At 33.9% G+C, this 27,589-nt stretch overlaps 1 protein-coding gene across 1 annotated transcript in view; it reads right to left on the reverse strand.

Annotated features, from left to right (window-relative positions):
- Positions 1-27,589, reverse strand: part of ADGRG7 (adhesion G protein-coupled receptor G7) — a 73,463-nt gene that overhangs the window by 5,317 nt on the left and 40,557 nt on the right. Inside the window, exons 11-15 of the mRNA XM_019756477.2 lie at positions 25,482-25,594; positions 19,985-20,331; positions 19,206-19,302; positions 14,248-14,403; positions 11,973-12,129 (exon numbers count right to left, since the gene is read on the reverse strand). Of these exons, the coding sequence (XP_019612036.2) occupies positions 11,973-12,129; positions 14,248-14,403; positions 19,206-19,302; positions 19,985-20,331; positions 25,482-25,594 (870 nt within the window). The remainder of the gene's footprint in view (positions 1-11,972; positions 12,130-14,247; positions 14,404-19,205; positions 19,303-19,984; positions 20,332-25,481; positions 25,595-27,589) is intronic.

Below are 27,589 nucleotides of genomic sequence, written 5' to 3' on the forward strand. Positions count from 1 at the left end.
TCTAGTGGCCCCAGCCACCAGTCAATCTCATTAACATACAAAAGATACTCTTATCACTCCAGAGATTCCAAGGACCTTAGAGGCTCTATGCCTGAATTGAGGACAAAGACCAAATATTTATTTTTTAGTATACCACATTAACTTTTCAATTTTCTTAACATCTATGACCTTCAATTTCCTAATGGGAACAGATTGATTAGGGGTTACCTAATTCTTCTTCCAGTTCTAACATTCCATGGTTCTGTATTTCTTAGAGTTTTTGTAACATAACTAGAAATTTGGTGCATTTAAGAACAAAAAAAATTTTAAGCCCTTCTATTGCTTGTCTGATCTTTACATACCAGATGTTACATGAGTAATTTACCCACAAAAGACAGAGTACTATTTTCTATACAGTTTTAGAATAAAAACTACCACTTATTGAAGTCTTTTATCAGAAACTTGCTTGTCGTTTAATCCTCATCACTTAATACTAACATCAACTTTGTAAAATAAACCTTATAATGCCCATGTTATAGATGAAGAAACTACAGCTCAGATAAATTAAGCAACTTGCCAAAGATTACCCAAGCAGTAATCAGTAGTCTAGAGTTGAACTCTCTCATGTTTGGCTCCAAAATTCTTCTGTCCTCCATATACACAGCCTGTTGCTTGTAATTATAACAGAAAAATACTATAAAGTATACTATAACATCTAAGAGGCCCTTGTTAATCCTGGATTAATAGCCTTTGTGGAAATGACAAATTAAATAACATCTGTAGTTAAGTTGATAATATTGTGCCAATGTTTATTTCTTGATTTTGACAATGTACTAGGGTTATTACCATTAGGGAAAGCTGGGCAAAGAGTACATGGGAACTCTATACTATTTTTGCAACTTCTTGAATCAAACTATTTTCAAATAAAAAGTTATTTTAAAATAGTAAATATCCATAGATATCTCCCAGATGGGCATCTCTATGGCCCCAAGACTTATAAGAATTTATTTCTAGAACTATATCCTATAACTACAGTTTTAGGTGACTTCTGGTGCTATGGTAAAATAATCCAAAGACTGAGAATTTGACTGACAGAATCAATGCATGTTAGTAAGAGATAGACTGGTTCATTAGCCAAAAGCTGAAAGATTAACTTGATTGTTACCCAACAGGTGGTATCTATCTCATTTAAAGAAAGCCTTGATGACACAAGGAAGTGTGCATGGGAACATGGGTTTCACAAGAACACAAGTGGTCATGGGCCATCCGATTGTTCAAGGGAGAGAAATTTATTTTAGGGATCTGAGACATCTGGTCTCTGGAAAAGCATTCTGTTTGTGGGACACACTATTTCATCTGGCTTTCCCAAAATTTAAATTCTAAGGGAAAGACGATACTGGATAGAATTTCTAGTTGTATAATAATTAGGAAAAGACCTACCATGGAGAATCCATAAAGACACCATCCTGTGGGACTCTGTCTGAGTGGACTCCCAATATTTCTGTGCTCCTTAAAATCCCAAAGACGTTATTTGAAAAGACAAAATATATGAATCAAACTAATCCTCACTAGCAAATAGATCAAATTGTGCCTTTTAAATAATTTCTGTAGCACTTAGTAAATAAATGCTTATTAGAATTACAGCATTCTAAATCTAGAAGGAAACTTATGTGTGAACTAATCTACTCACTCCTATACTTTGGTGTACATAAAAATCACCTGGGACCCTTGTTTAAAATGAAGATTCCCAGCTCTTACCCTTTGGATTCTGATTGAGTAGGCTAGGGGTGAGACTCAGGAATCAGCATTTTAACACACTGTGTACATTTCTGATGTAGGTAACATTCAGACCTACTTTGAATAACACTTTCAATGTTAACACCCCCTTCCATTTTATATTTTACATACCTCACTCAGAGAGCTTGTCTGAATTTCTTAAAATCATATGAATCATTAATGTTAGAGCTGGAAGACAGCCTAAGTCTCCTGACTTTTAATCCAATGCTCTTGCCATGTGGTCACCCCAATTTTATCATGTAGTGTGAACATTTTGTAAAGAGCATCCATTTTGTAATATGCCTCTCCTATGCATGGAGAAGAGAATATTCTTGACCATGTCTTTTTTAAAATACTTTTCTAAATTCCTGGTCACTCTAAGGAACAAACCCATGGTCAATTGGCAATTCTAGATTAAGCTTACCCTACTTGTTGCCCTTCTGGGGAGTTTCTATTCAGTGTTGACACAAAAAAGAACTGATTTATATCCATTTAAATTTAGTGGCTAGTATGCATCCATTGTTTAAGGGACTTATTCTCAATAGGCACTGGAGAGTGCTACTGGGATGGAGGGTAAGCGCTTACAAATATTAAAAGTGATGTTAGCAATTCATACAGACAAGCAGCTCCTCACACTGTACTATACAAACTCCTCATCATTTGCTATCAAATCAAATTTATCTAATGCCCTTCTCAATGATTTCCATTTTGGATCAAAGACTTCCCCCTTCAGTGATATTTGACCAGAGCCAGAAACAATCAACATATCAACTACATACAGTGGTTACTACTCTCAGCAACTTAATAAGAATCACCAAACACTAAAGTTTCTTTACAAAATATTAGACTATAGCCCATCCTGAACTCAAACAAGATGTTACCTACTGTGAAAGATACACACGAGCATGTTACTTGCACTAGAGAACTGATAATCTGGTTGAGGAGGTGAGACGTATATGCATAAAAAGTTAATTTTTGAGTACAAGAAGAAAAGGGACAAATAAACTTATAAAACCACAATACTTCTATTTTACTTGATTTAATTCAAAGTTCTGTTAATAAAGCTCGAATTAAAGTCATCACTTCAAGGGATTAAAGCCTATATATAAATAATCTATGTGGATTGTACCAATGTCAATTTCCTGGGTTAGATAATGTATTACAGTCACATAGGATGTTGTCATTGGAAGAGTTGGGTGAAAGGTACATAGAAACTCTGTACTATTTTTGCAACTTCTGATGGGTCCAAAATTATTTCAAAAAATTGTAAAGGATGGTATGAGAATAGGGAGAACCCTCCCCACAAAAAAAGATAAATTTTAAATTATACCAATAAAACCAGGAGGCCAGAAGAGGCTAAACTGTGTTAACATTACCCTAAAAATAGAATTAATGCATATTGTTTTACTCTGGAAATTGAAAACTACCTTATAAAAATTTTAGTAATGTTTAATAAGCAAAGATAATAATTAACAGAATGAAAATATTCTGATTATTAGAGACGGTTAAGTAAAAGAGAACACAATTTATATAGCACAATATATAAAACTAAGGAAAAATCATGGATACATGTGAAAAAAATAACATGACAAAATAAGCTCAGATATGTTAGTTTCGAAAGCTAATATTTAGCTAAATAGCTTAGAATGTCAACATTTTTTAATAAAATGAAAAAACAATGTGAAAATGATTTTTTAAAATCTAAATATATGGGGTCTAAAAAGAGATGTCAAAAATAAAGTGACACACACCCAGCTAGATAGGAATTTACTAAACCAGTGGTGATTCACCTGCTCCCAGGAGACAAAAAGCGACACAACAGAGGGCCCAGCTGCCCATGGCAGGGACAAGGTCATTGTGAAGCTTCAGACACAGATTCTGAGAGGCATAGGGAAGGGACTGGGACCTAGGGCTCCACCTGGCTCAATGCTTCACAATGACTGTCCCAGCTGATTTTGCAGATGGGGAGATGCAAAGAAATCAAGTCACTTGTCTCCTGCCAACAGAGCTCTTTATTTCCTTCTAAATGGATTAGTGCCCACAGGGTGAGAAGACTAATTTCCCTTTTCCTGGTCAGAGTCACACTCAGAATGCCCTGTACTGTGCTCTAGCTGTGATGAGAACTAGGAAAAGAAGTACCTGCAATTGTCAGACTCTATTGCCTGTCTATCAACTGCTCTGTTTCTCATCAATATTGTTAAGTGGGGAAATGCTAAACATAAACAGAGGTTCATATGTTTTGTTGTTATAAAAATAGAGCCAATTCTCTCTGTTCTCTGTATTTATTATAACTAGATGGAATAGAGGCTACTCCAGTAATTTTAGCAATAGCAAAGGGCCCTAAGCCCACCCTACTCTAGCAACGGTGAGTTAGAGTACAGATTTGGGAGACGGCCTAGGCTTGAGTCCTGTTGCTGCCAGTTAACAGCTATATATCCTTGGGCAAGTATCTTAACCTTCCTTTGATTTGATTTTTCTCATTGGTAAAATGGGTATAATGAGTGTGTACCTCAATAGTTGTTGTGAACATTATACAAATAAAGAATTTAGAACAGTTGTTAACACAGAATGAGTACCGTAAAAAAAAAAAACACAAAAAAACAAAGTGACACAGAAAACTTAAAGATAAAAGAACTAGCATAGATTAGATAAGAGCAAATAAATACAAATTAGAAGTTGCTACATTAATATGTGGAAAATCAGATTTCAAGACAAAATGGGACTGAGTGACATGTTATATTGATGAAAGGTAAAATGCACCAAAAATGTACATAATCCATAAATTTCTAGGGACATGACAATACAGCACTAAATTGTAGAAAGATAAACAGTTAAATGTAAGAAAAATTGGTAGAAAATAAGTGTGAAATGAAATTTTACATGCCTTTCTCAGTCTTTGATGAACAAATTAAAGGCAAAGAAAATTTTATAAAAAATAACTGGGAAACTAAATATATCACCTTTAAAAATACACATGTAACATATAAAAATGTCAGAAGGTAATCTCAATAAATATCCAACTGGAAACATTTTTTAAAGTAATAAAAATCTATGTGGAATATTAGGAATCATCCCTCTGCTTTCAAGTTTGGAGGTCTGGAGTGAAGAAGCAAAATTTCAGTGAGGAACTTTTTTCCTTGCTTCATACAGGTTACTCAGTGATCATACTTGTTCACACAGTGATCCTGGTGTAGGGTGAGTATTTTAAAAGAAGGGTGCTTTCATTATATTGAAATATAATTCACTCTGCCAGCTCAGAAAAGATAAGAATCCGTATACACAGGGAAAAGTCCTTGTAATATTTTTCATCAAAGTAAAAGGCAACGTTTGCTAAGGGAGGAGGTATAGAGTAAAATGCATGAAGAGAAATTCTGATTTCAAGATGTCTTTCAATAATGGATCCTTGTTTTATCTTAAAGTTTTGACATTCCCCATACGTAATACACAAATTAAAAAGTGTAAAAACAACAATCCTCTGAGGTCAAACAGAATTATTTTTATTTTCATCCACCATCTTGGTTCATCTATATCACTATTTTTGCCATGAGGAAAATCAGAAGGTGACCATAATCCTTAGTTTAAATGTTTAGCTTCTTATAGTGTATGCTTCCAAGATGTTAATGGAATGATTTCTAAAGAAAAGAAGAATATAAATCTTCATTTCAAATTTATATCAAAGTATGAATGAAATGTTTTTAAAAAGATCGATGATGAAATATATGCTTGAGATAAGACTCAAGGAATAAAAGCATCTTCAGGCCTATGAAGAATTATGTCATAAAAACAACTTAATAAGGTTCTGCTCCTATTAAATCAACTGTCTTGCAGATAACTCCTATAAGCTCTGGACAAAGTATTTTAAAAACCTACATGAAGACATAGGAAGACACAAAAAACAGTCTGAAACTAGAAGGAGAATGTATACTTGGGAAAAAGGGACATGTACTGGGTAGGTTTCCTGTTTTGTTTTGTTTTTAATATCTTTTAGCGAGAAGGAATATTCTGATCAGCCCCACACAGAATGACTAAACCTGGAGTTGGAATAGGAGTCTTATTCAGTTGAAGGCCCAGAGGACAGGGTTTAGGGCAATCCAGCAGAACCCAGCAGCTGAAAAGTAATGAATAATATCCAGAATATCCAGGAGGAGGTGGTGGGGGGGAGGCTCCAGAGGCTGTATATAAACTCTGCCCAAATCTCTGATTGACCTTTGAACTATAAATTTATGTGGTGGATTCTAAGAAGCCTGGCTAAGGCTAATAGACTAATCAGAGACTTTAGCTGCTCTCTGCCTTAGGGGAGATAGAGTTCAATTTTAGTCCTTCTAAGTCTATTGTATGCTAACTTCACTCTTGGTAGGAATATAGCAGAATGCAGAGATGCTACAGTCTATTACTTATAATACATTATTTGCAATGTCCATAAATCAATCAAAATTAGTAGGCATATGAAGAAACAGGAAAACATGGCCCGTACTAAAGAAAAAAGGCAATCAATGGAGATTCACTGAAATGACCCAGATGTTAGATTTAGCAGACAAGAATTTTTAAGTGCTATTCCAACATGCTTAAGAATGTGAAAGGTACAGTCAATTTTATGGAAAAAGAATCATTAAAAACAATAAAATCGTATCAAAATACATTATTTAGATAAACATCAGTGACATAGTTACAGAAGAGATACAGCAAAGAAACTAATAAAAATGTGTAAATTACAAATATAGAATCATTAGTCATACACCTGAAACTAATATAATGTTATGTCAATTTTACCTCAGTAAAAGACTGTGCAAATATATACACAAAAAAAATGTAAAAGAAAATCACTCATAATGATCCAAAAATTAAGAAATCTAAGCAAAATAAAAAACTATAAAGAATGAGATAAATTATTAAAATAAAAGTAAAATATCTGAAATGAAAACCACTGCATAGGCAAATGAGCAGACTGGAGATGATTAAAGATAAAAATTAAAGTCCTTGAAGATATATCACTATGATAATCCAACCTGATGAATAACAAGAAGGAAGAATTTAAATAGAATGAAGAGAGCTCAGGAACCTGTTAAATGGTCTAACACAATATGAGTCCCAGAAAATGAGAAGAGATTAAATGGGACAGAAAAACTACTTGAAAAAATAATGTTCAAAATGTTCTCAAATTTGATGTAAGATACAAATAACAGATTCAGGGAGCTCAGCAATCCCAAGCAGAATAAATACAAAGGAAATAATACCTGGGCACATCATAGTCAAAATGCTGAAAATCAAAGATAAAGAAAAAATTCTGAAAGCAACCAGAGGAAAATAACACATTATATTCAGGGAAACAAATAATACAAAACACTAAGGATGTCTTAGAAATTGGAGTCAGTTTGTGAAATGAGTTCTTTATAATGTTAAAATAAAAATAAAAATTCCATCGATCCATAGTTCTATATCCAGGGAAAATATCATTCAGGAATGAAAGCAAAATAAAGATGCTTTTAGATAAATGAAAACAGAGAATTTGTCAACAGAAGACATATACTACAAGAAATTCTAAAGGAAACCAGATGAAAATTCAGATTTTCAGAAAGGAATGAAGAACACTAGAAATGGTATATATGTGGGTGAATATAAACACTTCTTCCTCTTGGTTGTCTTAAAATGCATGTCTGTTTAAAGGAAAAACTTATAACACTGCATTGTGAGTTTTATAATGCATGCAGATATAATACATAAGACAACTACAACATAAAGAAAGGGAGGATGATAAACGAATTTATAGTGTTGCAAGTTCTTAGATTTTACTGTAAGTGGTAAAATATTAATTCTAAGTTGACTATGAAAAGTTAAGGATGTATAATATATCTCCAAATCAACCCTCCCAAAATGCCAAGAGATATTGCTTAATAACCAACCAACATACAAATTAAAATGGAAACTCATTAATATTAAAGTTACTCAAAAAAGAGGAAAGGAGAAACAGAGGAATAAAAAAATAGAGTGGCAACAGAAAACAACATGTAAAATGGTAGACATAAATTCACCCATATTAATAATTATATTATCTCTAAATGGATTAAATACTCTAATTAAAAAACAGAGATTGCTAGAATGAATAAAAGGGTAAGACGATCCTATTTGCTGTCTACAAGATGCATACTTTAAATATAAAGGCACAGATAAGTTGAAAATGAGTGGATAAAAACGTATATATCATTCGACCGATATACATCAGAAGGTTGGATATCAGATAAAGTAGACTTCATGACAAAGCGTATTAGCAAAGTTAAAGACAGACATATCCAAAGAATACGGGGTCAATTCATCCAGAGCATATCACAATCATAAATGTATATACATCTAATCACAGCACCTCAAATATATGAAGCAAAAATTGACAAAATTAAAAAGATACTAGACAAATTTACAATTACAGTTAAAGATTTTAAAACTCCTCTTTCAGCAATTGAGAGAACCAGACAAAATATTGGTTAGGAATAGAAAATCTGTACAACACTAACAATCACTTTGACCATACTGACATTTTTAGAACACTACACCCAACAGCTACAGAATACACATTCTTTTCGAGGATAAATGCTTTGTTCACCAAGATAGACCAACTCATGACCATAAAGCCATTCTTAAAAACTTAGAAGAATTGAAAGAAAAATTTACACACAACTTACCAATACTAAATCACAAAGTTAATAGAAAAATTGAACAGTTCAATAACAAGCAAGACAATTGAATTAGTAATGAGAAACCTTCCAACAAAGAAATTCCCAGGACCAGATGTCTTCACAGGGTGAATTCTATCAAACATTTGAAGAAGAATTAATACCAATCCCTCTCAAACTCTTCCAAAAAATTGAAGAGGAAGGAACACTTCCAAACTCATTTTACGAGGCTAGCATTACCCTGATACCAAAGCCAGATGAGGACACTACAAGAAAAGAAAACTACAGGCCAATATCCCTTGTGAATACAGATGCAAAAATCCTCAACAAAATACTAGCAAATCAAATTCAACAACATATTAAAAGAATCATACAGTGTGATCAAGTGGCATTCATCCCTAGGATGCAAAAATGGTTTAACATACACGAATCAATAAATGTGATACACAACATTAACAGAACGAAATATAAAAATCCTGATCATTTCAATAGATGCAGAAAAAGCATTTGACAGAATTCAACATCCTTTCATGAGAAAAACTCAACAAATTAGGTATAGAAGGAATGGTCCTCAACATAATAAAGGCCATATATGACAAGCCCACAACTAACATACTCAACGGTGAAAAGTTAAAAATCTTTCTTCTAAGATCAGGAACAAGACGAGGCTGCCCGTTCTCATCTCTTTTATTCAACATAGCAGTGGAAGTTCTAGCCAGAGCAATTAAGCAATAAAAATAAATAAAAGACAACCAAATAAGAAAGGAAGAAGAAAAATTATCTCTGTTTGCAGATTACATGATTTTATATACAAAAAAAACACAAAAGATTCCACCAAATAACAGTTAAAACTAATAAATGAATTCAGTAAAGTTACAGGATACAAGATCATATACAGTAATCATTGCATTTCTATACACTAACAACAAACTATCTGACAAAGAAATTAAGAAAGCAATCCCATTTACAATAGCATCAAAAACAATGAAATCGGAATAAATTTAATCAAGACAGTGAAAGACCTGTACACCTAAAACTATAAGACATTGATGAAACAGACTGAAGAAGATACAAGTAAATATAACAATATTATGTGCTCTTGAATTGGAAAAATTAATATTGTATACTACCCAAAGCAATCTAGAGATTTAATGCAACCCCTACCAAAATTTCAATGGCATTTTTCACAGATATAGAAAAAAACTATCCTAAAATTTGCATAAAACCACGAAAGACCCCAATAGCCAAAGCAATTATTAGAAGAACAAACGCAAAAACATCACACTTCCTAACTTCACGCTATATTACAAAGCTATAGTAATCAAAATAGTATGGTGCTGGCAGAAAAAACAGTCACATACACCAGTAGAACAGAATAGAGAGGCCAGATACAAATCCATGAATGTATGGTCAACTAATTTTTGACAAGGGCTCCATGAACACACAATGGGGAAAAGATAATCTCTTCAATAAATGGTGTTGGGAAAACTGGATACATGCAAAAAAATGAAATGACCAGTAACTTACACCACTCACAAAAATTAACTCAAAATGGATGAAAGACTTAAATGTAAGACCTGAAACCATAAAACTCATAGAAGAAAACATTGGGAAAAGGATCTCTTGGCAATGATTTCTTGACTAAGACATCAAAAGCACAAACGACACAAGCTTGTTGCAAAAATAAACAAGGGGGACTACTCAAACTAAAGAACTTCTGCACAGTAAGGGAAACAATAAATTGAAAAGGCAACCTACAGAATGAGAAAAAATATTTGTGAGCTCTGATAAAGGGTTAATATCCAAACTATATAAGGAACTCATACTACACAATAGAAAGAAGAAGAAAAAACTGAATAACCCAATTTTAAAATGGGCAAAGAACCTGAATAGACATTTTTCCAAAGAAAACATACAAATGGTCAACAGGTACAAGAAAAGGTATAGGAGACATGATACAAAGCAGTGACTGACAAATTATAGCCAGTAGGCTAAATTGGGCTTCTGTTGATTTTGTAAATAAAGTTTTATTGGAACTCAAAAAAGAAAAGAAAAGAAAGAAAAGGTGCTCAACTTCATTAATAACCAAGGAAATGTAAATCAAAACCACAATGAGATGTCACTTCACGACTGTTAGGATGTCTATTACCAGAAAGACAAGAGATGAAAAATGTTGGTGAGGATATGGAGAAAAAGCAACCTTTATACACTTTTGGTGGGAATGTAAATTGGTACAGCCATTATGGAAAATGGTATGGTAATTACTCAAAAAATTAAAACTTGAACTACCATATGATCCAGCAATTTTACTACTGGGTGTGTATCCAAAGGAAGGAAATCAGTATCTTTAAGTGATGTATGCACACCCATGTTTATTGCAACATTATCACAATAGCCAATATATGAAACCAAACTGAAAGTCTTTGGATGGATGAATGGGTAAAGAAAATGTTACATATATATCACATTATATAAATATATATTTTTTTCACATTTTTACATGTAAATAAATTATATATAAATAAAATGTGATTATATATTAATTATTATATATTATATTACGGTTGAATACTATTCAGCCATAAAATAGAAGGAAATCATGCCATTTGCATCAACATGGATGAACGTGGAGGGCATTATGCTAAATGAAATAAGCCAGATAATGACAAACACTGTATGGTATCACATAAATGTGGGATCTTAAAAAAAACAAAAAGCGAATTTTACAGAAACAGAATAGAATAGCAGTTACCAAGGACTGCAAGGAGGAGGAAATGCGTTAGTGTAGGTCAAAGAATACAAATTTTCAGGTATAAGTAGAATAAGTCCTGAAAATCTAATATACAGCATGGTGACTCTAATTAATAAGATGATATAGTACACTTCAAAATTGCTGAGTAATTAAGCGTTCTCACCACACACACACAAAACAAATTAACTACCATTATGTGATGTGATAGATTGTATATCTTTACAATTGTACAGTGTGATGATTTGATACACATAGGTATGTTGAATTATTGCTAAGATAAAAATAATTAACAATCATATTTGTCAATTATTTCCAATTAGTCTGCAATAAAGTTTTTAAAGATAAAATTAATAAAAATTATACAAAATTTTAAAAAGAGAGAGAAATAAAAAATTCAGCCAACCCACATGGGTCCGAGCTCCAGCAATACCTGTAACATTGTCCATACCAACCCAGTGAGGAGCTGCTATTACACAGAGAGAACCTGTCACATGGGAGAAAAGGAAAGGAAGTATTTCCCATGCTATTTGCTTGACAAAATCTCTTCTGCTCGGGAAAGAGGGACTAACGTGGCCCAATCTTATTGCAGTTATATTATATGTACTTCAGCCCAGGAAAGAACATAGTAGGTAAGTCATAAAGAGTTTTCCTTTGTCTTTTCTCCAAGTATATTAAAAATAGAATCTCCTAAAGGTAAGCGATGACCTTCAGGAAACTTTAAAAGGAGAAAACTTTGGTTCAGGGTGGTGCCATCTCCACCACTGCATGTTCTGCTTCTTTTAGACTAATCCACACCATACCTGAGTAGTGTTGAGTATGCAGAATATATAGCTGAAGATAATCCTGATGTTATCATTATCAATTAGCATAAAGTATGCCAGAATCCAGGTAATTCCAAAAACGACTGCAATAGATAACGTGCTAAGAATCTTCTTAAGTGATGAATTCTTTTTTGTGCTAGGTAAGAAAAAGCAAGAAAGAAAATATGGTTTATTCAGTTTTTATTTATTGATATCATTGTTACCCTCCTATTGAGAATACATATTCAGCTGCCTACATACACTATTCATTTAATAATATTATACCTCAGGTGGTAAAACAATGTTAGCTAGACCTATGTCACTCTGGGTAAAATCTGATTTAGAAAGCTTTATTAAGAAATACAGTGATACCTGCTTAAAAACTCAGGCATAAACAGTTCCTTAAATATTACTAAGGCAAATTTCACAAGGAATCAACTTTTTCTTTGGAATAGAATTTTATTTTAGTGATTATTACTACTGGACCAGCCAGTGAGAAATTTCCTTTCTGAGCATCTGGGACCTTCCTTCCCATGCTGTAGGTTGATACGGAAATGAAAGGTTATTAAGGTGCAGAGTGATATTCTTCACTGCCGTGCTAAGTCTATATTCGTGTAATCTGGCCTCAATTATATGACTTACTTTGACCAGTGAGACATTAGCAATTGTTCACAAGCAGAGGCTCAAAAGCATTTTGCTCATAGAAAGCAGAAGGCAGAGTTTGCCTTCTCTTATTGCTCTTTGGAACCCTGCGACCGCTATGGTAAGAAGCCTGGACTGGTTTATGGAGATATGAGACCACATGAAGGAGAGATGAGTTTTCCCAACTGAGCAGGTCCCACTCAAGACCAACCAACCACTAACCACCAGGCATGAAAGTGAGTTATCCTAGATCATCCATCCACTTTCACACCAGCCAAAACCAGAACAACTACCCAACCAACACTCAAGCTTATGACAAATAATAAATATTTGTCATTCTAAGCCATTAAGTTTTGGGGTGGTTTGTTATACAACAAAAGCTAATTGATACAAGGAAGACAATTTGTTAAACAATTAAGTTGTAACCCACTTTTTGTTGTAACTAAGCCAATTTAAGAACCATGAGCTATCAGTCAAAGTTTTGAAATACAAGTTCGGTTGATGTCTGTGGTCAAAATGATATTGTTTTGTATAAAAGAAATATAACCTAATTTGCAATTATGCTAAGGAGAATTCACCAAGATTTTCCTGCATTGCTAATAAAACATAGGTTTAAATGATTATCAGTGATAATCTTTTCCCCATATTTCTTCTCAAATAGACTACATTACAGTATCATTCTTATAAAAAAGATGATACTTATTCTTGATCAGAAAAGCGCATATTTAAGTTTATATTCTTACTAATGATGGTTTCGTCACCCATCTATTCATACCAAATGGATTCATTTGGTGACCACCAAAGCTCACAGATGTGTTTCTGTAAATCCATGTGGGTTAACTACAGTTTTGTAGAATTAAACATGAATTTATAGTCTCATTAGCACTGTGTCTTAACTAATTCATATTGTGGGAGATTGTGGGGGGATGGATGTATGTGTTTAATAGTTCCTGTTTTTTGTCTCTTCCACTGAAAGCTTTTCCTGTACATCAGGGGTGACAAGGAAAATGTTTATTTGTGTCAGAAAGGTTACAGAAAAGAGAGAAGCAGTCCACATGGGAACTGATAAGGCAGAAAGTACATGCCCTATTTGCAGGGAATGTGAGCTTAACATTGCCAGATGTTCCAACTTTTTCAAGAGAAAACACAGTTTTAAGTGAACTCTCCCAATTTTTATAAATTTGCAACTAATTTTTAAAAAATGTAAAGCCATTATGTGATTCAAGTAATCATATAAAATACAGTCTACAGCTACTAGTTTGCAAAATGAAAATACAGTGACCAAGATCTATTCACAACGCTTTCATTTCTTTAGTTATTCAAATCTGATGTCTTGAATATTTGGGATTGAGGGAGAAAAGCTTTTCCTGGAAGTCTTTGGGTTTAGTTTGCAGTTGGGTTCACAAAAATGTGTTATGTAGTGCAGTAGACCCATATTTTAGCACTGATGTTGGAAGATGAAATGATCCACTTTCTGAAACAAAGTTTAAGAGATAATCTGTCCTGCAAACCATCTGTTCCTGCCATTGTTCTAAGTCTGAAAACTCTTCTAGGAACTGTGGATGTATTGCAGTGCTGTATTATGTGAGAGATGAGTCATGCCCGGCAGTTTCCCATTTACTGGGAATCTTACCTTGTCAGATTCTCGTTACTCTTCCAGAGCACTTTGACGAGGATGACAATAAACATGACAACATTGCTGACGAGGATAATGGTCACAGGTAGAATGAATGCCCACAACCAGGGGCTTTTTATAAAATTTTTGCCCTGTGGAATTGCCAGCCAGCAGCTGTGAAGAGAAAAGAAATGATTTCAGAAGATTAAGCATGGTATACATGTTGTTTCCTCATGTTATCAACATTATTGACATTCGTTTGACAGGAAGACATTAGCCCTTTGTATTCTATATATTTAAGACGACTTTCAAAAATTCACCTGTTAGAAATATGTTGGTACTGCCATATTTCTCTCTGAGACACGATGGGCTAGTGGAAAGAAAATAGGATTTTGAATCAGGGAGTCCTGAATGGAAATGTCACTCTCTTTCACTTACTAGGTATCTGACTTCAGGAAAGTTATTGTTTTATTTTATTTATGAATATATAGCACATTCAGATGGCTCAAAATTTAAAAGGTACAAATAATCAGAGAGACAACATCCCTTCCTGTCACCATCCAGTCACCTAGTCTGTCTCCAGTCGTAATTCGCATTTCTTTTGTATTCTTCCAGATTTATGCTATATATACACCAACACATGTATATATTTTTTCTGATTTTTAAACAGATGATAACTTCTATGCCTTACTTAAGAACATGTCTTGGAGATCATTCCATCTCAGAATATAAAGATTGTCCTCATTATTTTTAGAACTGCATATTATCCCATCATTTTGTTATACCATAAAGTAATTAAACAGTGCCTTAGTAAATAGGCATTGTTTTAAATTAAATGTTTAAAAAATATTTGAGTAGTTATTTAACCTCATTGCATTGTTTTTGTTTTGTTTTTGCTATTTGTGGTGATGGGTTTGGTGGTGTTTTCTTCTTATCTGTGAGGTATAGTGATCATCTCATGACTTTGCTTAAGAATTAATTCATTCATTTAATAAATATTTAAAGAGCACATTCTATGTGCCAGACAGTGTTCTAGATACCAGGATATTAGCAGTGAACCAAAAACCAAAACTCCCTTCTTTAGTGAATTTATTCTAGGTCAAATAAATTGATAAAACTAACAAATAAATGAAATCCGTACTGTGTCAGATGGTGACAAGAGCTGTGGAGGAAAAATAAAGCAGGTAATGAGGGTAGGTATACTGTATGTGTGTAAGGGGGTCATTTTAAACACAGTGGTCAAGAAAAGCCTTATGGAAAAGAGTGCTATTTGAGCATCGATCGGAAGTAGATGAGGGGGAAGGGGATTCCAGGCAGAAGGAACAGCAAGTACAAAGGCCCTGAGTTGAGAGTTTAAGGAACTGTAAAGAGGCTAGAGTGGCTAGAACAGAGTAGATGGGTTTAGTGAAAAGATGTAAATTATTTCAGGCTTTATAGGTGATTACATACACTCCTGCCAAAAAAGAAATTTCACACAATCTGTCTTCAGTTTTAAAAGTATTGCTCTAGTTAGATGCAAAGAGAAGAGAAGGGCACATGCAAAAGTGAGAAATCAGCTAGGAGTCTATTGCAATTAGCTGGTGGCTTGGACCAGGAGAAGAGATGTTATGAAATAGTCTGGTCCCAGATATATTTATAAGTAAAGCAAAAGAATTTATTGATAGGATGGGTGTGAGATGTAGGAGAATTAAAGAGGTCTTTGGCCTGAGTATCTGGAAAAATGGAATACCATTAACTGAGATGGGGATGATGGCAAGAGCAGTGTGGGAGGGATGACCAGGAGATGTCCTGTTACACAGCCAACTACAAGCATTAGGTAGGCCTTGGGGTTTTAATGTGAGAAGCCCTAGCACATATTTGTCATTCAATTAATGCATGTTTTCTTTCCCCTGCAGGTAAAACACCATTATTATATATGCTGAAGGATTTATAAGTTGTTTTGCTTTGGAATGTTGTTATAATTTAAATGATTACAAATCATATTTCTAATCTGAATGATCCATGGGAAAACTGGAATGATATTCAAGTCTTAGTAATGAATTAAAAAATGAAAAGAAGTATCTCCAACTCATTAATACATAGACTAAGTCCATCCCTAAATAAAATGGTGAGAGTGAGAAAGTTGATCTTCAGAACTTCTAGCTTCCTTTTCCTTCATCTGTAACTGGAGGATGACCCTCCTGCCATTCTCTATCTCACAGTTCCCTACACAGAAGAAATAGGAGGGCACTTGGCTAAGGATTTAATGATATCCTGCTGGGAAGTACTTTCAAATCTCAAGAAGCTTCTTCGGTGACTAACCAAGTGGCCATCCAAAGTTGTAAAGATTTTGTAGGGCATCCGATGGACACTTGTCTTATTAGGGAGACCACTTCAGGGACGGTGTAGATGCCTAATCACTGCACTGTACACCTGAAGCTGAAGCTGAATAATAATGAATATCAACTATAATTATATACATAGTCACAAGAAGTGGAGTACAGCATAAGGAATAGAGGCAGTGGAAATGTAACGGCTGTGTGCGATGTCAGAGGGGTAGTAGATTGGGGGAGGGGGGTTATCACTTTGTGAGGGGTGTAAATGTCTAACTATTACATTGTTTTGTACACCTGAAACTATTAATAAAAATAATAATAAAGTAAAATAAAATAAAATTTTTAAAAAAGTTTTAAATAAAAAAACATGGACACATTTGTTATCCAGGCAGCCTAAAGAAACACAATTTTAAAAGGGAGGACAGGATCGAGAAAGAAAATGAGCAAACCAAATCTGTTGGATAAAGGCAGACTTGTAAGTTATGAAACAAATAGACAAATATTTATCCTTATCTGTATGAGTCTTGAGTTGTTTAAAACTTTAGACAATACAATTTCTGAGAATTACTACTTATACTATAGACATATGTGCATGTGTGTGCATGTGCCTGTGTGTGTGTATGTGCGTGTGTGTGTACAAACGTCTATCATATTCCTCAGTTACCTCACACTGAGGGCAGGTGGTGGGTGAGACCTGGAAGGGAAATAGGTTTGGATACCATGGTCATCGAGAAGTGGGCACTAGGAGAGGGCGCCTTATCCCCTCTATCCTTTGTACTACTTGGAGAGAGTTGTGCTGGATTTGTTCTCACCTTAGCCTCTTCTTTTGTTATTCTGAATTCAGTAACTCAGATTTTGAGAAATAACTGCTGAGGAGAGCAATGAATCCTGCAGTGAGACAAACTGTTGTAGGTGTGGAGTGGGATTTCTACAATTGAGATTGGAGAGAGTCACACGGTTGAGGTTGATCTGAAAAACAGCCATGGACGTGAGGTCTGGAGAGCATGATATGGACCTCAGATAAAGTGTGTAACTCCTTGGTGATTTTGCCATGAAGACAGCTTTAGCATATACAGCATACACTTTCCCCACCATGCATTACAATTTCCCATGATTACCTCAACCCTTCAGGAAAGTCTGAAAACAGCCTATATGATGATAGTACAGAGAATAGGGGGATAGAGCATTATAGAGGGGTGTGGCTTACCCTGCAGTCACCTCTTAATTGGGTGCTTGCAGAGACAGCAGTGTTTCAGAGGAACGGGGTTAGGGGTTGCAGGGATCACTGGCAGAGCTGGGCGCAGTGGGGGAGAGCATGGGATACCCAGCGCAATTGCTGGGAGGATATCTCAGGAAAACAAAACAAAACAAAATCCTGCCTATTTCTAAATACATCCTGAAGAAATGTGACTCTTGATGCCTGTGTATAGGGTGGAACAAGGCGGAGAAGGATCTAAGAGGAGGCAGATATCCATTTTACACATCCTTTCCTCTCTTCCCAACTTCTCTTATGATCAGTCACTTAGTATCTTCCCCAATATCTAATGCTGTACTCAGGAAAGAATCTGCTCTCACTTGTTTATAGCTCAGTGTGAATAAATTGAAGACAGTTGGCTTCTTTCTCCTGAAGGTTTTTATAGGAGTAGGTCTAGCCCTGTCTTGGGTTAGGGTAGGAAATTAATAATGCAATTTAAAATGAATTACTTCTTCCACAAGACATTTGCATCTTAGCCTCATCTTTAATGGTGGAATTAAAATTTTTAAACTCATTAAAGATGCTTAACCTTAATTAAATGAGAAAACAGTGCCTGGAGCATTTGACTCCTAAAATCAAGCCAGGTAGGTAGCCTCCTACTCTACAGCTGGGCATGGTCAGCCCTGGAAATATGTAAGCACCCTAACACCACAGCCTTCCTTCCTTTGGGTGCACATGTACATTTCCAAGAGTTTTATTTTCGTTTGAGTTTGTTTGGGTCTTATGGTGGAATCTGGGGATAAGAATGGTTGGATTATAAAATGAGAAGGGAGGATAAAGATTAGTTGCTGTTCAGTAGCAGAAATCCATGTAAAGGGTTCAGTTCAGCTTTCTTCTCTCCCTCCCCACATAAAAAGCAAACACCATGTAATCAGGTACTTCCATTATTAAATTAGTTATTCATGCTGGAGTCACGAGAAAAGTTTGTTATGTGTGATAAATCATCATGAAATATCCATTATAATCATACAAACATAGAATTGGCTCATAAGCATGGAAAGTGCTCTTCAAATTATGAAGTATTTTCCTATTTGTTTGACCCCTCACAGTAACCCCTGAGCAGGCATTACTATTATTGTTATTCCCATTTTGAGAGGAGAAAAATAAGGGATTACTAAGGATCATACCTACTGTGTCTTACGATTTTTCAGACTTAGTAAAAGAGGACAAATTTAATATAAGAAAGTTCAAATTTATAAATTTAGAAGGTAATTAGTTGCTTTACAAAAGGGTTATCAAAGGAGATTTTCATGTCACCATATTTAAAATATGTGTTCCTTGAGAATACTTAAAATACGACAATTATAAAGTGATATTCATATGTACAGTCATACTTAGACTCAACATCACTAAATAGTTACACTCTTATATCAAAGAAATGGGCATTTTAAAAAATATAAACTCACATTGCCTCTTGCCGATAGTGTAACTCCCACTCTGGATCAGTAAAATGCAGAGAAAAAATAATTCCCACTGTCATAGCCACCACTATAGCTGGGACTCCTAGGTAATAAAGAGATGCATAGAATTAATAATTTACACAAGACTGGGATTAATTATAAAAGACCATAAATGAATTATACATCTAACCCTTTTCGGGATCTGTTATTCTTTCCACTACAGACAATGCATTAAATGATCCTACAGATGTAAGTCAACCTTGGGCAAAATTTTTGTGTTTTCCTTTCCCTTTTAGTGTTGGCTATACATACAAATCTTACACTACTTGTGATTTCTTTGTAACTCTGACCATTCTTAAATAGCCTAATTCCTTTGTCACTTGAATAAATTTAAATTTAGTTGTCACTAAAACAATTCTTTGCTGGAACCCAATAAATTTTTCAAATTATTTTTCTTAAAGAGTTACCCTAATTTTCTTTCTTAAACATTTCTTTTAAGTAGCCAGAAAGTTACTTGTGGGCTAAATCTCCAACCAAGTTAATAGAGATGTTAAAGGAATTTAACATCTTGAAGTAAGCTTATGACGTATCTACTACAGCTGACTTGATCCATCTGCCTCCTTCACAGGAGTCTCAGCTACTAGGCAAAGGGTACTCTTCCTGATTTTCCATCTCCCTTACCTCAAGGCCTCCTACTATTAGACCTTCCTTCAATAGGTGTTTGTTTAAATTAAATGACTTCAACAAAATTAAATTCCTGAGTAAGTGGGGAAGCAAACACTTACCCCATCCAATTAAAGAGATGTAAAGAATGAATCGTCGAGGAAGAGGCTTCATGGCCCTAATTAGAAGGAAATAGAGCTGTGCAGCACTGAGTCCAGTCCAGGTAAATGTCACTAACAGAAAATAGTGCAGCAAGGCAGCAATCACCGTGCACTTGGGATTTGTGGTGGCAGTAATGTCTTGTTTGAATACTGTATTATCCTTAGAATCCAAATCATTGGTGTCATTACCACTTTTATTTAAGGTCTTATTGGAGTTTTCAATTCCAAACACGAAAAGGAGGTTGAAAATCAACATTGATGTGCACAGACTGACAAATACCCAGGTTACTGAGGTTTTTCTGACTTTCCTGAAAATAAATAAGTAAATATAAATAAATTAAATAAATAAATAAATGCAAAATATACACTCTAGTGAACTTGTGAGGGAACAAAGGAATGTTACTGTCCAATGTCAACCCAGCTCATAGCCCAATGGGCCAGCTGGTAAATCTACCTTCTCAACTATACCAGAAAAGCATACTTTCCTCTAATATCATTTCCACAAGGAAGTGAGTTAGGGAAAACAGGTTGATACATCCTTTCTTGAAACTGTGTTCTAATCAAAGGTGATAACTTTTCTCCAGGGTGGCCCCCAGTGAACTCCACTTCCTGATATTTATGCCTTGTGTGGTCTCCTCTTAGGGTTGGCCTGTGACTTGTTTTAACTAACAGAATACAGCAGAAGGCCTGGAAGATAGGGCCAGCTTATCCTTTGGACACAATAGTGCTTAGGGCCTACAATACTTTTATGGCCTACATCAATGTTTTAACTCTTTTTAAAACCAGAAGAAAACAAAAAGTGAAACTTTAGGTCAAAGAAAAAAATTTTTAGCATATAATATTAATATATTCATCTTTATACCAATGCAGTCATAAAATATAATTTTTATCCTTTTTTAGGAGGAAGAGTCTCAGAAAGGCAAAGTGCCTGCCTATGGCCTGTGGAAGTCATAACAAGCTTGCCCTTTTGTGTCCCTGTGAGTTCTGAGTCACCATGCAAAATTCCTCGTGGAAATGCTCTGAAACTACATCCAGAGAAAGACCCAGTTGTCGCGGCATCCCAGCTGAGCCTCCAGGTGACTCCAACCCCAGCCACCACCTGACTAAAGTCTCACAGGAGACCCTAAGCGATACCAACAGAAGAACCATCCAGCTGAGCCCAGTCAAACCACAAAATCATTACCAATAACAAATTGATGTTTTAAGTCTCTAAGTTTTAGGGCAGTTTTTTATACTGCAATAGATGATAACATCTCTAGATTTGCAAGCACATACAAAATCTATCTATAGAAAGGCTCTAAATGGATTTTTAAATTTTTCAAGATAGAAAACTATTGCACATTAGTAGATGAACCCATGTGCAAATGTAGAGAAAAAGTCTTGAATTTTTAAAAGTATTTTATGTTAAAAATCATGTATAGACTTTTAAAATCATGTATGAATTTTAAAACAATAAAGCCCAATATAATTTTAACTGATTTTATAATTTTATGTAGTAAGTTTAAAACAAAATGATATAAGGTTTTAGCTTACATTACATTTAAAAAGTGAGGCTCCCATACACACTTTAAATTAAGCAAAAATATTTAAAATTTGTTAAATGGCCTATTGCTACTAATGATATTGTTCACAATTCGAGTAGACTATTGATGACTATCCCTGTGAATGGCTTATACTCAACAAAATTTCACATGTGTCTTTTCTGCAAGACATTGCAGAGCCCTTTTTCCATGGAGTATTAACAAAGACTAGTGTTTCAAGAACCACACTTTGGGAAATATTTGCTGATAGTCAAATTGTCAAGATATTCTAAATGGGCCTTTTAATGTCAAATATGCCTGAGGACTGTCCCTTCATTGGAAGACATAATTCTGGGTGTAAAACCAAGTGCTCTTTAAAACTGGTTTTCGTTTTCTTTTTTTCTTTTTACAAACGATTTTGCTAGAAAAGAACAGCTTTTTTTCATTTTGTCTGCAAGCTGGCATTGTTTAACAGTAGTCTTCAGAAGGAAATGAGATGTAGAGATGAGACAGAGATAGAGATGTAGAGATGAGAGAGAGAGAGAGAGAGAGAGAGAGAGAGAGAGACAGAGAGAGATATCTGTGGTGTCCCATGTGTGTATTTTCAGATTGGCAGAAATCCAAGGTTGCCCTTAATTATGTTGATCTCAAATGTGAGGCTTGATACTCTTTTTACTGTGCATGTATTGTTTTCCTTAATGTTTAAGGGCAGACATATCCTTAAATCCCCTCTAATGACATATTACAGTTCTCTGTATGCTATGGTATACTATTAATGAAAGTTATAAAATCTTCACCCACTACCATCTAAACCCTTCTAGATTTTTCTGACTACAAGGCCTCTTGGAATAACTGTTTCCCTAAGTTTATTACTATGCTTAAAGTTCTAACATCTTCAAGTACCTCTCTATTTGTAATGTCCCAGAATTTAATGAACAAGTCTATTTGCTGACTATGATTTAACATTCCATCATGATGCTTCTCAGTCTTTGGATTTCCACACTGAATAAAAAACATATATTTAAATAGAACTCTGTCCATCCTCTTGATATTTTAATTGAGATTTTATGGATTGTGCAAAATTTCATTAAGTCTTTAGAAAGGCTTAATGACTAGAACTGCAAAAAGTATTCAAAAAGTCTTTCGATACAAAGGTAAAATTAGTTTCTAATTTTTCTCCAATTTCAAACATAAATTATAATCCACAGAATAGGTTATTTTTCAAAGAGTCTGGCTCTTCTGTATATTAGCATATTCTGTGCATTATTACATGCACAGAAATATATAATATTATATATAATATATACAAAATATAAAATTATATGTATAAGTTATATGTAATAATAATAAGATGCTATCATAGTATTTATATGGGAACCTGCCCATGAACAAAGAAAATTATTTGATTCAAGATTTTAAAATCAATATAATTTTGTTTTTGTTTCCTGATGAGTTTTTAGTGACATCTATGGCAGCACAATTGTGCTAAGAAATGTGTCAATAGAGGATGCAAAAAAAAAAAAAAAAATCAGATGACAATTGGAAGGAGTGAGATTTTAGGCAAAGAAACTAGTTATTCATATATGAACAAATTATTCATATAAGATCAAATAATTATCTGTTCAAGTATGGTGATGGTAGAAATACAAATGAAAAGACAAATATAAGAGACATTTCTTTTTGTATGACAGGCCTGTAATTACATCATATGCCATTTTCCTTCAAGCTACTCAGCACAGTTTGTCATCATATGCTTATTTTTGTATATATCTGTATAACATTTGTCTTCCTTTCTGAAAATGTAAATACCATGAGCGATAGAAGCTTTCCTGTCTTGTTCACAGTTTTGTATTCAGTCCTCCCCTGGTGCTTGGCCGATAGTCAGCACTCAGTATAAAGAGACTCATTCATTGAGTGTGAAAGATAAAGAAAAGGAATCAGAAAGAATTCTGGCTCTTTGGATGAATGGCTGGTTCTAAGTATCGGGCAGAGAAAGTGGAAGAGGTACCTTTGTCATCTTGCTGTTCCTGAAATAAGGAAGTGCTTAAAGCCTGATAGAGACATGACAAAACAACACGAACGGACTGACTTCCTCTGGTGACATTAGAGAATGCACTTTTTACAAAGGAATATAGTGACTAAATATGGAAAGAATGATAGGTTCGAAAACTATCATTTTCAACCACCAATGTAATAATATATTCCAGTAAGGATCATCGGTGGATGCCAAAACCACTGAGTAAAAGTTGGGGAACAGGATAGTCACACAGGATAGTCTCAAAGTATCACCCCATGGATTACCTATTATTTACAAAGGGACAAAATGAACCTTTACAGTGTCAAAATCTGAAAGACACCACTTTAAACCAGGAATCAAACTTAACCAATAATGAGATAAATTGACATCATGTACTTCCTGCTGTGTCACACTGAAAGACTTAATGATTTAGTATTTTCATAAAAATATTTACCTGGTATCTATGAGGAAAATTTCATATAAATCCTAAGTTGTTGAATATTTTCCCTTCTACAACATATCTAACCTGAACACTTCAAAAGTTTTAATGTCATGAAAACCAAAACAAACAAATCAAAAAAGCAGAGGAATTATTCTAGGTTAAAGGAGACTAACTAAAGAGGCATGACAACTAAATAAATTGAGAGGGAGAAAAACATTACTGGGACAATTAGAATAAATTTGAATATGGATTGTATATTAACATGAAACAGTATATTAATGTTAAATTTCTTGGGTTAAATTTCCTGAGTGAGGATAATTGTATTACACTATGTAGGAGAATGCCCTTGTTCTTAAAAGATATGTGCTCGAAGAATTTAGAGTTGGTCATGATGCTTACAACTTACTTTCAGAATTTCAAGGAAAAAAATAGAAAAAAAGATAAGAGCAAAATATTAATAATTGGTGAATCTAGGTGAAGGGTATACCGGTGTTCATTGTTTTCTTTCAGTTTTTCTGTAGGTTTTTAAAAATAAAATTGCAGAAAAAAATTTTCAACAGCAAAACATTTAAAATAAAAAATTCTAAATCTGCACAGCTGAGAAAACATGTGTGAAGGAATTAAGTCAAGAGAAATAATTTTGAAGGAAAAATGAATTCATTTTGAGACATCTTAAGTATGACAGGAACACCAAGTAGGAATGCACAATAGACTCATTTATTCCACAGGTATTCCTCTACTATGGGCCAAGTACTGTGCTCAGCCCTGGGGATACAGTGATGAAAACATAACAAACAACAGCAACAACAAAATCAGAGGAGGTCACTGTCCTCATCAATTTTCATGCTGATGGAGAAAACAGATAGTACACAAGTAACCTAATAAATGAATAAGCTTACATTTACAGATTATTTAAAAAATAGCATGTAACAAAAAACAACAAGTGCTATACAAAATTAGACCATGAGTAAGGGGGACCATGAGGTAGACCATGAGGTGGAGAGAAATATGTGTTTATTGGTAATTTTTTAATTAGATGTTTTTAAACTATAGAATTCAAAAACTTTAAAAAGTTTTGCCATTTGAAAATTTAATATATATTTTAAATTATTTTTATTTTCAAAATCTTTGCTGTTTAGCAATATTTCTTTTTTTACAAATGCAAATTGGTAGTTATGGTTCTATTCAACAAAAAGGAACTGTGGCATCAATGAGCTACAAGATCACGTTAATTTTACATGGCAAACTTGTAATTACATGGTATGTAATTTTCCTTTAAGGCACTTACCACAGTTTGTAATATATTTATTTGTGTGTACTTCTTGCCTCTCCAGGACCAAGTGTCTTCTATAAAATGGGCGTGTTGAACTAAATCTGATTTCCCTTCTAGTTTCGAGAATATGCTGTGAGAATATGCTCAGAGGAAATAATATAAACATAGCAACTTCTCTCATGAGAAGAGCCAGCTTCCCTTCTTACCTGGTGACAATCTGAAATATAATTGTGAGAACCAGACCAGTAATGGACAGTGCACATCCAACGTTGGATAATGTGTCTAGTGATTCAGGATATTTATAGTTCTTTTTGAAATTCTGCAAAATAAGTCAAGACTAATATTTTTAAATAATCATTTCTGAAATGTCAACATTATGAAAAGTTACATTGGTCAAAATAACAGATAGGTATCAGATATGCCTTCTTTTTATAAAACTGCTGATATATTTTAAAAGGAAATAAATTAACCCCTTATCACTAAGCAGTTTACATAAAGTAGGGCTTGAGAACAATTATCTAACTAATTCAGTAAGGGAAAATGTATATACTATTCCTCAACATCTAAAATCAAAGTTGTTTGGATTAGATCTAAATTGGTTAGAGTTGCTTCATTTTCCATTACATTATTTATATGTGTAACTATAATCCAAGGGGCAATTGGCACATCAAGGCTGATGCCCTAAAAATAACATTGCAGAAATATTTTTAAGGACATGAAAAAAGTTCATATGAGCCTGTCATTTTTTTTAAAGGAGATCTAATTTTTGTATAATATATCTTTATCTATCCCAGGATTTTAGTATATGTCCATAAAAAAAGTATATTGCATATTGGTATGTACTCTTAGAAATCTAGAGAAGTAATAATAGTAGTCACTTGTATATAATTCTTCTTGCTTATATGTGCTTTCTTTTAACAATGTTTTAATTGTTAAAATTTAAAAAGCCATATATGCTTATTTATAAAACATGAAAGTAATGTAGAAACATAATAGAAAGAAAGTCATGTTTCTCTTTCCTGCCAGCTCCCCCACATCATACCTTACCTCTTGAAATCCTATCTCTTCTCTAGAGGTGGCCTTTTTTAATATGTTTACAAATATTATCTATGTCTCAAATACATAGGGGTTTAACATAATAGAATTATTATCAACTTGCTATTTAAGATCTAATAAACATTTTTCCATATCAGTGTATTTCTGTTCAGTAGGTAAACTTTCATACTTTATGCAATGAGTATGTATTGATTTTGTAGGTAGAAAATAAAAATAAAATAAACTTCATTTTAAATTATAATTTAAAAATTTCATTTTTGTGTGCAGTTTCTTCCTGTGAGCAGTATCCTAAGTAGACGACAAAGAATCATTGAATACATAAATCTTCAGATCATAGAAATCATCTATTCACTACTTGCTCTTTATATATAATTCTAATCAGCCTTTTTAAAAATTTTGCAACCCAAAACTAATTATAAGTGTGAGTAGGTAGTCATTGAAGCAGATTCAGATATTCGTGAGAAGAAATAGCTGAGAGCCTGACCTCAAAACAGGAGAAAAATAACTATGACAATGTACTCTGTATCATTTAGTATGTATAGCAACCTGAGTTTTACACAGCTATTCAATGATACTAATGACCTTAAGTTATCAAAAAAACTGAAAGTTTATCTTTATTATGTTCTTGTTGAGAAAGCAGATCTCCGTGTAATACAAGTTAGAAAAACTAATTAATTAGAAAATCAATTAAAGTAAGAAAGATTTTTTAAATTAAAATAAGAAAAATATAGGTATCTCAAAAAAGTTTTTAAAGCAATGTTCTAATTTGATATTATCTGTTGTACCAGTATGTTTTGATCTCCACTGGCTTCCCAAATATGGCTGTATCATAGGCTACTGGGGAATTAAAACATCTGCTTCTCTTTGGGAGATTCATAGCACTAACTGGCCCTTAATAACAGTAAGACACACATTCCATTGCATATAAAAACATTCCACCAAGTATAAACTAACATTTTTGGTTTCAGAATAAAAGGTTTCTGGAAATGGAACAAACAGAAAATCCTCTTCTTAAAAGGGTCAGCCCAAGAACTTTCAGAGGTGCTATACAATGTACACCAGAGCTAAGTGTTATCAGTCACTTGTACAGGGGAGTTTGGAGCTAAAAGATTTAAGGAATACATATAGTAACTGTGGGACAAATTGAATGAATTCAAGAGTTTTCCCTCTTATACCTTCTAGCATAAACTTAATAACTTAGAGGATTACAATGGAAAAAGTTTTTCGTAACTGATTTAAACTGCCCACCCATAGCGAA

The sequence above is a fragment of the Rhinolophus sinicus genome, linkage group LG01 (assembly GCF_036562045.2).
Source record: "Rhinolophus sinicus isolate RSC01 linkage group LG01, ASM3656204v1, whole genome shotgun sequence".
Lineage (NCBI taxonomy): Eukaryota > Metazoa > Chordata > Mammalia > Chiroptera > Rhinolophidae > Rhinolophus > Rhinolophus sinicus.